At 43.8% G+C, this 15039-nt stretch overlaps 1 protein-coding gene across 1 annotated transcript in view; it reads right to left on the reverse strand.

The window, feature by feature from the left end:
- The window catches only part of CCDC6 (coiled-coil domain containing 6), a 91616-nt gene that overhangs the window by 60076 nt on the left and 16501 nt on the right, over positions 1-15039 (reverse strand). Inside the window, exon 2 of the mRNA XM_070752069.1 lies at positions 1339-1488. Within this exon, the coding sequence (XP_070608170.1) occupies positions 1339-1488 (150 nt within the window). The remainder of the gene's footprint in view (positions 1-1338; positions 1489-15039) is intronic.

Consider the following 15039-nt stretch of genomic DNA (forward strand, 5'->3'; position numbering starts at 1 on the left):
TTTTAGATATTTTAAATATTAGATTTGTTATACATTGTTTTTATTATTGCGGTAAGCCGCCCTGAGTCTACGGAGAGGGGCGGCATACAAATCTAATAAATAAATAAATAAATAAAATAAATAAATAAAATTTAAAAAAAGTTTCAAAAAAAGCTACATTCAGAGTCTAAGATGCACCTGAATTTTATGCCTCTTTTAGGGAGGAAAAAAGGTGAGTCTTGTATTCCGAAAAATATGATGCCTTTTCTTTTTATTATCCATCTGTATTGTGTTATATTGTTATGTATATGCTGTGTTTTTTAAATGTAATAAAAAAAATTAATAAAGAAATAAAATTTAAAAAAATACAAAATCCTTTTTGATATCCCAAAGTTGCTTCTTCAGGAGGCAACAGGACTGTCTTGTTCTTCTTTTGAAGACGTTTCACTTCTTCAGCCCTGAAGAACCTATACAGTGATCCCTCGATTTTCGCGATCTCGTTCTTCGCGAAACGCTATATCGCGATTTTTCCCACCCGATGACGTCACTCTCTTCCTTCCTTTCTCATCTTTCTTTCTCTCTCTCTTTCTCTCTCTTGCTTCTTCCTCTCTCACACTCTCTTCCTCCCTCTCTCATCTCTTTCTTTCCTTCTCTCTCTTTCTCTATCTCTCCCCCTCTTGCTGGCGGGCGGCGGGCGGCGGGCGGGCGGGCGGGGGCATCAGCGAGGAAGACCCAGGGAAGGTTCCTTCGGCCGCCCAGCAGCTGATCTGCTCGGTAGCGCAGCAGCAGCGAGGAGCCGAATCGGGGTTTCCCCTTTGCGTGGGCAGCGGGGAAACCCCGATTTTCGTCTGCTCGCTGCTGCTGCGCTACCGAGCAGATCAGCTGCTGGGTGGCCGCAGCAGCAGCGAGCAGACGAAGATCGGGGTTTCCCCGCCGCCCACGCAAAGGGGAAACCCCGATCTTCGTCTGCTCGCTGCTGCTGCACTACCGAGCAGATCAGCTGCTGGGCGGCCGAAGGAACCTTCCCTGGGTCTTCCCCGCCGCCCACGCAAACTCCACCATCTGCGCATGCGCGGCCATGAAAAAAGGGCGCGCATGCGCAGATGATGTTTTTACTTCCGCAACCCTACATCGCGAAAAATCGATTATCGCGAGGGGTCTTGGAACGGAACCCTTGCGATAATCGAGGGATCACTGTAATTGCATTCTAATACATGTCGCTTAAAAGGTTCTGAACCGATGCTTCCAGTGATAACAAATGCATTCCCTATCTAACAAGAAGGATGGCAAGAAACAAGCGGTTCTTATTTTAGGACCGGAGGGGTGGCTGGGTGGGAGAGTGATAAAAAGGAGACATACCTGCATCAGCTTCCTGGAGAGTTCGTTAGTGAGAAATTCTTCTTCCTTTTCATAATTCACGGCCAACGTCTCCTTCTCCTTCTGCAAAGCTTGGATCTTCTTAAACAGGGTATTGCTGATGAATTCTTCTTCTTGCTCTGCTCGGGCTTGCTGAAAGAGAAACAAGAAGAGGAGGTCAAGGGGGGACATGACAGCAGTCTTCAGGTACTTGAGGTCTGTAACTTTGTGAGGAGGTGGTCACACTATTTTCCAGGGCCAGACTAGGAGCAACGGATGGAAGCTGACCATGGAGAGCAGGGGTCCCCAAACTTTTTACACAGGGGGCCAGTTCACTGTCCCTCAGACTGCTGGAGGGCCGGACTATAAAACAAACCTATGAACAAATCCCTATGCACACTGCACATACCTTATTTAAAGTAAAAAACAAAATGGGAACAAATACAATATTTAAAATAAAGAAGTAATAAGTAATTAAGTAATTAATAATTAAGTAATAAAGTAATTTATACTTCTTTATTATCAAGTAAATTTAAACTTAAACCAACAAACTCCATTTCTCCTTCCTTCCCTCCCTCCCTCCTTCCTCTCCACTTCTCTCTTCCCTCTTCCTTTTCTCTCATTTGTTTCATTTTCCTCTCCCTCGTTCTATCCCTCCATCATTTTCTCATTTTTCTCTTTCCCTCTCTCTCTCTTCCTTTCTCCCTATCTCTCCCTCTTTCTCTTTCTTTTTCTCTCTCTGTCCCTCTCTCTTTCTTTCTCTCCTCTTTTTCTCTCACTCACTCTTTCTAATTCTCCCTCTTTGTATCTCTCACACTTTCTCTCTCCCCCACTCTCTATTTCTCCCTTTCTCTCTCCCCCTTTCTATCTCTCCTCTTCATTTCTCTCTCCCTCTCTAATCCTCCCTCTTTCTCTCTCTTATTATATCGATTGGTAAAATCTTGTGTGCTGCCGCGGGCCGGTTAAAAGACCTCAGCGGGCCGCATCCGGCCCACGGGCCGTAGTTTGGGGACCACTGATGGAGAGATTCGACCCCAAAATAAGGGAAGAACTTTCTGACAGTGAGAGTGGAACTCCTTGCTAGCGGAAGTTGTGAATGCCCCAACACTCAACGCTTTCAAAAAGAGATTGGACTGCCATCTGTCTGGGTTGGTGTAGGGTCTCCTGCTCAATCCAGGGGTTGGACTAGATGACCTGCAAGATCCCTTCCAACTAAAATAATATTTTTAAGAAAAACCTCAGAGCCAGGCAACTGGTCTGGAAGGCATCCTGCAGCTTCTTCTGCTTATGCTCTGATGCCTCTCAACTAAACAAGGCCAAGGGATCTGCCATGAAAAAAACCAAGCACGAGGGTTAGAAGAGCTCTTGTGCGGTAGGGGTGCAGGCAAGGGTAGGGGGAGGTACATGACGGGGAAGGACAGGTGATGGGTGGACGGACGGATAAAAGGTGGAGGAGGAAGTAGTATGTGAAAAGCCTTTGGCGAGGGCTGGAAAAGTTGGTTCCTCCACTGAACCAGGAAATGGCTAACTGGAGCCAGTCCATACTTGACTCTATTACGGTAGTCTTGGTTATCCATCCTTCGATAATCCAACTTTACAGATAATCCAACATCGCGGCTGCTTGGGGGTGTGGCTGTAGGCAATTCTGTGCCCCCCCCCAGACACGCCCCCAAACATGACAGCCATGATGGAGAAGCAAGCTGGGAGGAGGGAAGCGGGCTGGTGAGCGAGACAGCCGAGGAAGGAAGTAGGCGAACGAGCGAGAGAGCCGAGGAGCGAAGCGGGTGAGCAAGAGAGAGAGAGCCAAGGAGGGAAGTAGGCGAGAGAGAGAGAGACAGCTGAGGAGCGAAGTGGGCAGGCAAGCCATAAACAGTAGAGTCTGGATTATCCGACATTTTCAGCTATCCGATTATCAGACGCCTGTTTATGTCGGATAATCCGAGACCCCGGATAAAGAGCCGGGGTGGCGCAGCAGGTAGAGTGCTGTACTGCAGGCCACTGAAGCTGACTGTAGATCTGGAGGTCAGCGGTTCAAATCTCATCTCCGGCTCAAGGTTGACTCAGCCTCCCATCCTTCCGAGGTGGGTAAAATGAGGACCCGGATTGTGGGGGCAATAGGCTGGCTCTGTTAAAAAAGTGCTATTGCTAACATGTTGTAAGCCGCCCTGAGTCTAAGGAGAAGGGCGGCATAAAAATTGAATAAATAAATAATTTTTTTTGGTGTTGGTAATGACCTTTAAAGCCCTACGTGGCATTGGGCCAGAATACATCCGGAACCGCCTTCTACCGCACGAATCCCAGCGGCCCATAAGGTCCCACAGAGTTGGCCTTCTCCGGGTCCCGTCGACCAAACAATGTCGTTTGTCCCAGGGGAAGAGCCTTCTCTGTGGTGGCCCCGGCCCTCTGGAATCAACTCCCACCCAGAGATTAGAACGGCCCCCACCCTCCTTGTCTTTCGCAAATTACTCAAGACCCACCTTTATCGCCAGGCATGGGGGAACTGAGACATCCTCCCCCAGGCTTTTATATTTTATGTTTGGTATGCATGTGTTGTATGATTTTAATTGTTGGGGGTTTATATATACTTTTTTAAATATTAGATTTGTATTACTATTATATTGTTTTTGTTATTGTTGTGAGCCGCCCTGAGTCTTCGGAGAGGGGCGGCATACAAATCTAATAAATTATTATTATATTATTAATTAAATAAATACTCCACTGTATTAGATTTTTATTTTACCTTCTCTTTGATACTGAAAGAGGGGTCTGATAGGTAAGGGATTCATTTGGGGATAGCCATTTTGGAATTGCTAGATAATGGTTTTTTTTAATCTGTTGCCATGTCGATATTAATCTGTTTCTGATATAATGGTTTTTAAAGTATTTTGGTATTTTGTTTGGTTCTACCATTAGGAATGTGTGCCATCCTGATTGTAAGTTAAATCCTTCTAAGGAAAGCAATCTTGTGTTTTGCAGCGTTATCCAATCTTTGACTTTAGTTTAAATAGTGGCTTGATAGTAAAGATAAAAGTTGGGGAGGCCAAAGACTCCTCTTGATCTGTGATCTTGCAGATTTTTAAACTTTATTCTTGCCTTTTTTTTGGTCCAAATGAATTTCCGAATTAGTTTGTGTAATTGTTCAAAGAATGACTTGTTTAATTTGATCGGCGCTACCTGAAATAGATATAGGTATCTGGGGAGAATGTTTGATTTTATTGCGGCAATCTTACCCATCAGTGATAATTTTAAATTTGTCCATCGATTTAAATCCTTCTGTATGTCCTGTGTGAGTTTGTCGTAATTATCTTTTTTTCAAAGTACTGTTGTTCGCTGAGATCGTAATGCCCAAATATTTAGTTTTTTTCACTATTCATCAAAACTCTAATATGGAGTTTTGTTTTGGTGTCATGCTTTTAGTTATAATTTGGGTTTTGTCTAGATTAATTTTGAGACCGGTTATTTCCCCAAATCTAAGGGGCGGCATTCAAATCTAATAAATTATTATTATATTATTGATTAAATAAATACTCTACTGTATTAGATTTTTATTTAACCTTCTCTTTGGGACTCACATCCCGGATCTCCAAGTCTGCAATACACTGGTCTGGAAGATTTAGTTGTCGAAAAGCAGGAGAGCAATTTCATAACAGCTGGATGTGTGTGTGTATATGTGTGTGTAGGAGGTAGGAGGAATAGGACACTCTGCACCCCCGGCTGGAAGTAAAATCTGATTCACACAAAAACAATATTTCCTCTTAAGCTCTGTAAGACATGTGCAGTTCGTATTATGATTTGCTGTCAACTGCAGAAAAGGTCATTCTGACATTTTCTGCAAAACCAGGAATTCTTGGCTAGCACTATATGCAGCAATACGGAGGACAGGACTCCGTATTCGACTACAATTACACATCTGCCGCCTTTCATTCCTTTTTTTTTATGGCTGGAGAAGTGGCATAAGGACCATTTAATTATCCAGGCAGGAAAACACACCTTGGGGGCGGGGGGGGAGCAAGGGCTGGAAAGCTATCAGAGCTGCAAGCAGGTGTCGCCTGACGTCAGTATCTACCGTGTTTCCCCGAAAGTAAGACAGTGTCTTACTTTCTTTTTATCCCCAAAAGCCCCACTATGTCTTACTTTCGGGGTATGTCTTATATTGGAAAAAAATTGTCGAATTTTTTGTTTTAACCATAAAATTAACATTTAGACGTATGGAGGGGGGGGCAGCGTGGAAGTGGGCAGGAGGCGGCGCTCATTTGGATCAGACGGAGGCGGCAGACGCGGTGACGTATGGAGGGGGGGCGGCGCAGAAGTGGGCAGGAGACGGTGCGCAGCTAGATGAGAGGGAGGCGACAATACCCCCGTGTTTCCCCGAAAGTAAGACATATGTCTTACTTTCGGGGTATGGCTTATATTAGCCGACCCCCCTGAAACCCCCGATACGTCTTACAATCGGGGGTGTCTTACTATCGGGGAAACAGGGTAGTGCATGGATCCTAGCGGCCACCATCTGCAAGTCCACAACCCCACCGCAATCTCCTGGATGGTTGTTCTTGCAAATTTTCACCGTTTTCAGGTTTTGCAGAATCTGTGTTGGTGTGTCATAGAAAGACATAGAAACATAGAAGTCTGACGGCAGAAAAAGACCTCCTAGTCCATCTAGTCTGCCTTTATACTATTTTCTGTATTTTATCTTAGGATGGATATATGTTTATCCCAGGCATGTTTAAATTCAGTTACTGTGGATTTATCTACCACGTCTGCTGGAAGTTTGTTCCAAGGATCTACTACTTTCAGTAAAATAATATTTTCTCATGTTGCTTCTGATCTTTCCCCCAACTAACTTCAGATTGTGTCCCCTTGTTCTTGTGTTCACTTTCCTATTAAAAAACACTTCCCTCCTGGACCCTATTTAACCCTTTAACATATTTAAATGTTTCGATCATGTCCCCCCTTTTCCTTCTGTCCTCCAGACTATACAGATTGAGTTCATGAAGTCTTTCCTGATACGTTTTATGCTTAAGATCTTCCACCATTCTTGTAGCCCGTCTTTGGACCCGTTCAATTTTGTCAATATCTTTTTGTAGGTGAGGTCTCCAGAACTGAACACAGTATTCCAAATGTGGTCTCACCAGCATTCTATATAGCGGGATCATAATCTCCCTCTTCCTGCTTGTTATACCTCTAGCTATGCAGCCAAGCATCCTACCAAGCAGCCAAGACATGTGTATTGCAGAGACGGGATGATTTCTAAGTCTTCTTTACCCAGATGGGGGAGCTGGACCCTTCTGGAGGCAGAAGTCTCTACGTTTGGTGCATGAAATCCTAAGAGGTGCACCTAGGTACATCCACATTACACCAATTCTCCATGGACTCTTCTGCCTAGCCAAAAGGTTCAGATGTTGGACAATGGCATCAGACCAGATTACTTGCGGGACCGCATTCTGCCCTATGAATCTCAGCGACTTAGATTCGCCCACGTTTCTGCAATACTCCGTGGCCTGCATTGGCTGCCGATCAGTTTCCGGTCACAATTTAAAGTGTTGGTTATGACATTTAAAGCCCTACATGGCATTGGACCAGAGTACCTCCGGAACCGCCTGCTACCGCACGAATCCCAGCGACCGATAAGGTCCCACAGAGTTGGCCTTCTCCGGGTCCCGTCGACCAAACAATGTCGTTTGGCGGGCCCCATGGGAAGAGCCTTCTCTGTGGCAGCCCCGGCCCTCTGTAATCAACTCCCCCCAGAGATTAGAACGGCCCCCACCCTCGTCTTTCGCAAATTACTCAAGACCCATCTATACCGCCAGGCATTGGGAAGTTGAGACACCTTTCCCCCAGGCTTTTTTATATTTATGTTTGGGTATGTATATGTTGTTTGATTTTTAAAATATGATAGATTTTTTTAATATTAGATTTGTTTTTGCTGGAATATTGTTTTTATTATTGATGTGAGCCACCCTGAGTCTTCGGAGAGGGGTGGCATACAAATCTAATGAATTGAATTGAATTGAATTAGGTTCCACAGAGTTGGCCTTCTCCAGGTCCCGTCAACCAGACAATGTCGCTTGGCGAGGCCTAGGGGAAGAGCCTTCTCTGTGTGGGCCCCGACCCTCTGGAATCAGCTCCCCCCAGATATTTGCACTGTCCCCACCCTCTTCGCCTTCCGTAAGAATCTTAAGACTCATGTATGTCTCCAGGCCCCCTGGGTGATGAATGTTATGTATGGCTGAGACCTGAATGTTTATAATTGATTTTTAAAATATTAGGGATTTTAGGTTAGCTATCTAGTTAATTAATTTGATTTGCCATTGAATTTTATTGTTCATTATTATATGTTGTAATCCACCCGAAGTCTTCCGAGAGGGATGGCATGGAAATCAATCAATCAATCAATCAACCAACCAATCAATCATAGAAACATAGAAGTCTGACGGCAGAAAAAGACCTCATGGTCCATCTAGTCTGCCCTTATACTATTTTCTGTATTTTATCTTAGGATGGATATATGTTTATCCCAGGAACGTTTAAATTCAGTTACTGTGGATTTATCTACCACGTCTGCTGGAAGTTTGTTCCAAGGATCTACTACTCTTTCAGTAAAATATTATTTTCTCATGTTGCTTTTGATCTTTCCCCCAACTAACTTCAGATTGTGTCCCCTTGTTCTTGTGTTCACTTTCCTATTAAAAACATTTCCCTCCTGGACCTTATTTAACCCTTTAACATATTTAAATGTTTCGACCATGTCCCCCCTTTTCCTTCTGTCCTCCAGACTATACAGATTGAGTTCATGAAGTCTTTCCTGATACGTTTTATTCTTAAGACCTTCCACCATTCTTGTAGCCCGTCTTTGGACCCGTTCAATTTTGTCAATATCTTTTCGTAGGTGAGGTCTCCAGAACTGAACACAGTCTTCCAAATGGGGTCTCACCAGCACTCTATATAGCAGGATCATAATATCCCTCTTCCTGCTTGTTATACCTCTAGCTATGCAGCCAAGCATCCTACTTGCTTTCCCTACCGCCTGACTGCACTGTTCACCCATTTTGAGACTGTCTGAAATCACTACCCCTAAATCAATCAATCAAATAAATAAATAAATAAACAGTTAGTTAGTTAGAAACATAGAAACATAGAAGTCTGACGGCAGAAAAAGACCTCATGGTCCATCTAGTCTGCCCTTATACTATTTCTGTATTTTATCTTAGGATGGATATATGTTTATCCCAGGCATGTTTAAATTCAGTTACTGTGGATTTATCTACCACGTCTGCTGGAAGTTTGTTCCAAGGATCTACTACTTTCAGTAAAATAATATTTTCTCATGTTGCTTCTGATCTTTCCCCCAACTAACTTCAGATTGTGTCCCCTTGTTCTTGTGTTCACTTTCCTATTAAAAAACACTTCCCTCCTGGACCCTATTTAACCCTTTAACATATTTAAATGTTTCGATCATGTCCCCCCTTTTCCTTCTGTCCTCCAGACTATACAGATTGAGTTCATGAAGTCTTTCCTGATACGTTTTATGCTTAAGATCTTCCACCATTCTTGTAGCCCGTCTTTGGACCCGTTCAATTTTGTCAATATCTTTTTGTAGGTGAGGTCTCCAGAACTGAACACAGTATTCCAAATGTGGTCTCACCAGCATTCTATATAGCGGGATCATAATCTCCCTCTTCCTGCTTGTTATACCTCTAGCTATGCAGCCAAGCATCCTACCAAGCAGCCAAGACATGTGTATTGCAGAGACGGGATGATTTCTAAGTCTTCTTTACCCAGATGGGGGAGCTGGACCCTTCTGGAGGCAGAAGTCTCTACGTTTGGTGCATGAAATCCTAAGAGGTGCACCTAGGTACATCCACATTACACCAATTCTCCATGGACTCTTCTGCCTAGCCAAAAGGTTCAGATGTTGGACAATGGCATCAGACCAGATTACTTGCGGGACCGCATTCTGCCCTATGAATCTCAGCGACTTAGATTCGCCCACGTTTCTGCAATACTCCGTGGCCTGCATTGGCTGCCGATCAGTTTCCGGTCACAATTTAAAGTGTTGGTTATGACATTTAAAGCCCTACATGGCATTGGACCAGAGTACCTCCGGAACCGCCTGCTACCGCACGAATCCCAGCGACCGATAAGGTCCCACAGAGTTGGCCTTCTCCGGGTCCCGTCGACCAAACAATGTCGTTTGGCGGGCCCCATGGGAAGAGCCTTCTCTGTGGCAGCCCCGGCCCTCTGTAATCAACTCCCCCCAGAGATTAGAACGGCCCCCACCCTCGTCTTTCGCAAATTACTCAAGACCCATCTATACCGCCAGGCATTGGGAAGTTGAGACACCTTTCCCCCAGGCTTTTTTATATTTATGTTTGGGTATGTATATGTTGTTTGATTTTTAAAATATGATAGATTTTTTTAATATTAGATTTGTTTTTGCTGGAATATTGTTTTTATTATTGATGTGAGCCACCCTGAGTCTTCGGAGAGGGGTGGCATACAAATCTAATGAATTGAATTGAATTGAATTAGGTTCCACAGAGTTGGCCTTCTCCAGGTCCCGTCAACCAGACAATGTCGCTTGGCGAGGCCTAGGGGAAGAGCCTTCTCTGTGTGGGCCCCGACCCTCTGGAATCAGCTCCCCCCAGATATTTGCACTGTCCCCACCCTCTTCGCCTTCCGTAAGAATCTTAAGACTCATGTATGTCTCCAGGCCCCCTGGGTGATGAATGTTATGTATGGCTGAGACCTGAATGTTTATAATTGATTTTTAAAATATTAGGGATTTTAGGTTAGCTATCTAGTTAATTAATTTGATTTGCCATTGAATTTTATTGTTCATTATTATATGTTGTAATCCACCCGAAGTCTTCCGAGAGGGATGGCATGGAAATCAATCAATCAATCAATCAACCAACCAATCAATCATAGAAACATAGAAGTCTGACGGCAGAAAAAGACCTCATGGTCCATCTAGTCTGCCCTTATACTATTTTCTGTATTTTATCTTAGGATGGATATATGTTTATCCCAGGAACGTTTAAATTCAGTTACTGTGGATTTATCTACCACGTCTGCTGGAAGTTTGTTCCAAGGATCTACTACTCTTTCAGTAAAATATTATTTTCTCATGTTGCTTTTGATCTTTCCCCCAACTAACTTCAGATTGTGTCCCCTTGTTCTTGTGTTCACTTTCCTATTAAAAACATTTCCCTCCTGGACCTTATTTAACCCTTTAACATATTTAAATGTTTCGACCATGTCCCCCCTTTTCCTTCTGTCCTCCAGACTATACAGATTGAGTTCATGAAGTCTTTCCTGATACGTTTTATTCTTAAGACCTTCCACCATTCTTGTAGCCCGTCTTTGGACCCGTTCAATTTTGTCAATATCTTTTCGTAGGTGAGGTCTCCAGAACTGAACACAGTCTTCCAAATGGGGTCTCACCAGCACTCTATATAGCAGGATCATAATATCCCTCTTCCTGCTTGTTATACCTCTAGCTATGCAGCCAAGCATCCTACTTGCTTTCCCTACCGCCTGACTGCACTGTTCACCCATTTTGAGACTGTCTGAAATCACTACCCCTAAATCAATCAATCAAATAAATAAATAAATAAACAGTTAGTTAGTTAGAAACATAGAAACATAGAAGTCTGACGGCAGAAAAAGACCTCATGGTCCATCTAGTCTGCCCTTATACTATTTCTGTATTTTATCTTAGGATGGATATATGTTTATCCCAGGCATGTTTAAATTCAGTTACTGTGGATTTATCTACCACGTCTGCTGGAAGTTTGTTCCAAGGATCTACTACTCTTTCAGTAAAATAATATTTTCTGATGTTGCTTTTGATCTTTCCCCCAACTAACTTCAGATTGTGTCCCCTTGTCCTTGTGTTCACTTTCCTATTAAAAACACTTCCCTCCTGGACCCTATTTAACCCTTTAACATATTTAAATGTTTCAATCATGTCCCCCCTTTTCCTTCTGTCCTCCAGACTATACAGATTGAGTTCATTAAGTCTTTCCTGATACATTTTATGCTGAAGACCTTCCACCATTCTTGTAGCCCGTCTTTGGACCCGTTCAATTTTGTTAATATCTTTTCGTAGGTGAGGTCTCCAGAACTGAACACAGTATTCCAAATGGGGTCTCACCAGCGCTTTATATAGCGGGATCATAATCTCCCTCTTCCTGCTTGTTATACCTCTAGCTATGCAGCCAAGCATCCTACTTGCTTTTCCTACTGCCCGACCACACTGCTCACCCATTTTGAGACTGTCAGAAATCACTACCCCTAAATCCTTCTCTTCTGAAGTTTTTGCTAACACAGAACTGCCAATGCAATACTCAGATTGAGGATTCCTTTTCCCCAAGTGCATTATTTTACATTTGGAAACATTAAATTGCAGTTTCCATTGCTTTGACCATTTATCTAGTAAAGCTAAATCATTTACCGCCTGACTGCACTGTTCACCCATTTTGAGACTACCCCTAAATCAAATAAATAAATAAATAAATAAATAAATAAAGATAGATAGATAGATAGATAGATAGATAGATAGATAGATAGATAGATAGATAGATAGATAGATAGATAGATAGATAGATAGATAGGCTGGGCGTACTGGTCTTTTTAAAAACAGCTACGAACCACAGCCCGAAGCTGTAATATTTGCTTTTTCACATTGGGAAGGCATAATAAGATCAAGGGGCAGGGAGGATTATTTTCTGTTTACAGAGCTGGAATGGATCTCCGGAGGCTTAAACTTTCATTAGTCTCGGAGTTCATCAGCTCTCGTTTTGCGAGGGCTCAGTGGGAAAAGCCAACCTTTGCGCTAGTTTCTCTCCCTCTGAGAGACTGACACAGCCCCTAAGGCAGGAACCCAGAGGGTAAAAATGGCCCGAGGAAGCTGTTGGCTTCTGTGAGGTCCTCCCAATCCAGTTCTGATCCACCCACTAGATTTGCTGTGGGAAAGCCGGGCATCAAGGCAATTGGGAGGGGAGAGATTCCCAAAAGACACTTCCAAAACTGCACAAAGGAATCTCATTGGCAGTTCTGTGTTAGCAAAAACTTCAGAAGAGAAGGATTTAGGGGTAGTGATTTCTGACAGCCTCAAAATGGGTGAGCAGTGTGGTCGGGCAGTAGGAAAAGCAAGTAGGATGCTTGGCTGCATAGCTAGAGGTATAACAAGCAGGAAGAGGGAGATTGTGATCCCCTTATATAGAGCGCTGGTGAGACCACATTTGGAATACTGTGGTTCAGTTCTGGAGACCTCACCTACAAAAAGATATTGACAAAATTGAACGGGTCCAAAGACAGGCTACAAGAATGGTGGAAGGTCTTAATCAGGAAAGACTTCATGAACTCAATCTGTATAGTCTGGAGGACAGAAGGAAAAGGGGGGACATGATCGAAACATTTAAATATGTTAAAGGGTTAAATAAGGTTCAGGAGGGAAGTGTTTTTAATAGGAAAGTGAACACAAGAACAAGGGGACAGAATCTGAAGTTAGTTGGGGGAAAGATCAAAGGCAACATGAGAAAATATTATTTCACTGAAAGAGTAGTAGATCCTTGGAACAAACTTCCAGCAGACGTGGTTGGTAAATCCACAGTAACTGAATTTAAACATGCCTGGGATAAACATAGATCCATTGTAAGATAAAATACAGGAAATAGTATAAGGGCAGACTAGATGGACCATGAGGTCTTTTTCTGCCGTCAGTCTTCTATGTTTCTATGATGATCTTCGAGAAGGAAATGAGGCATAGAAAGAGAGGAATGGAATGAAAATGACTTGCTGGCTGGCAAGCCCTTGGTCTCCATCTTCCCTTCCTCCTTTCTTTAAACGGCTGGAATTGGAAGTTAATTAGGGCGACAGATGCCGAGATTTAACCTCAGGATATGTTCGTGGTATTAGAATTACAGATGAGCCTTCCAAAGTGTTCTTTCCGTTGCAAATGTTAAAGGGAGATACTGTGTTTGCATCTTTATTGCAACTGAGATTCTGTCATTTGAATTCCAAAAAAGTCTATTTTGAAACAAATGCACTAGAGTGCCTTCCGTCCCCTGTCCTATTGCTCTCCTACATCTCCTATACCTTGCTTCTATTCCTATATTTCTTCTTCTATTCTTTCATTGATATGTTCTATTACTATACCTTCTTTTCTATTATTTCTTAGATATATTTTACTATGAGTATCTCCTCTATAACCTTCATCATGTATTTTACTATGTGTATATAGATATACAGCGGTCCCTCGATTTTCGCGGGTTCAAACTTCGCGAAACGGCTATACCACGGTTTTTCAAAAATATTAATTAAAAAATACTTTGCGGTTTTTCCCCCTATACCACAGGTTTTCCCGTCCGATGATGTCATACGTCATCGCCAAACTTTTGTCCGCCTTTAATAAATATTTTTTTTAATAAACTTTAATAAATAAACACGGTGAGTAATAATCTAAATGGTTGCTAAGGGAATGAGAAATTGCAGTTTAGGGGTTTAAAGGGTTAAGGGAAGGCTTGTGATACTGTTCATAGCCAAAAATAGTGTATTTACTTCATCTCTACTTCACGGAAATTCGACTTTCGCGGGCAATTTCGGAACGCATCCCCTGCGAAAATCGAGGGAACACAGTACAGTGATCCCCCGAGTTTCGCGATCTCGATCTTTGCGAAACGCTATATCGCGATTTTTCCACCCGATGACGTCACTCCCTTCCTTTCTCATCTTTCTTTCTCTCTCTTTCTCTCTCTTGCTTCTTCCTCTCTCACACTCTCTTCCTCCCTCTCTCATCTCTTTCTTTCCTTCTCTCTCTTTCTCTATCTCTCCCCCTCTTGCTCTCGAGCGGCAAGCGAGCAGCCGGGCGAGCAGGTGAACGGGCAAGTGGAGCGGCCGGACGGGCGGGTGAACGGGCAAGCGGAGCGGGCGGGCGGGCGGGTGAACGGGCAAGCGAGCAGCCGGGCGGGCGGGTGAACGGGCAAGCGGCAAGCGATCTTGGGGTTTCCCCTTTGCCTGGGTGGCGGGAAGACCCAGGGAAGGTTCCTTCGGCCGCCCAACAGCTGATCTGCTCCGCAGCGCGGCAGCAGAAAGGAGCCGAAGATGGGGTTTCCCCGTTGCCCATCTTCGGCTCCTCGCTGCTGCCGCGCTGCGGAGCAGATCAGCTATTGGGCGGCCGAAGGAACCTTCCCTGGGTCTTCCCCGCCGCCCACACGCAAACTCCACCATCTGCGCATGTGCGGCCATGAAAAAAAGGGCACGCATGCGCAGATGGTGTTTTTACTTCCGCACCGCTATATCGCGAAAAATCGAGTTTCGCGAGGGGTCTTGGAACGGAACCCTCGCGAAACCCGAGGGATCACTGTATACCCACTAAAACCCTCAATGTGTATTGGAATGAATGAATGAATGAATGAATAAAAAGCCCCACTAAAAGATAACCTGCCTCATAGAGTATCCTTCCTTTTAATTTGCAACAGATTGACCTTTTCAAATCTATTTTGACCCAAAACATCTCCACCTACGGAAACTAAGCTCCGGCACTAGGAAAGAGCTTGCAAGCCAGTAAGAGCTGGGAACATCATTAACCCCTGGAAAGAAACATTTTCTGGAAGTAGAGCAATGGGAAAAAACCCTGCAAAGACTTAGGGCTTGGAAAACATTCTTTGCAGAGAGTAATAATGAAAGAGCTTGAAAGTG

Source organism: Erythrolamprus reginae, chromosome 5, assembly GCF_031021105.1.
Source record: "Erythrolamprus reginae isolate rEryReg1 chromosome 5, rEryReg1.hap1, whole genome shotgun sequence".
In the NCBI taxonomy this organism is placed as follows: domain Eukaryota; kingdom Metazoa; phylum Chordata; class Lepidosauria; order Squamata; family Dipsadidae; genus Erythrolamprus; species Erythrolamprus reginae.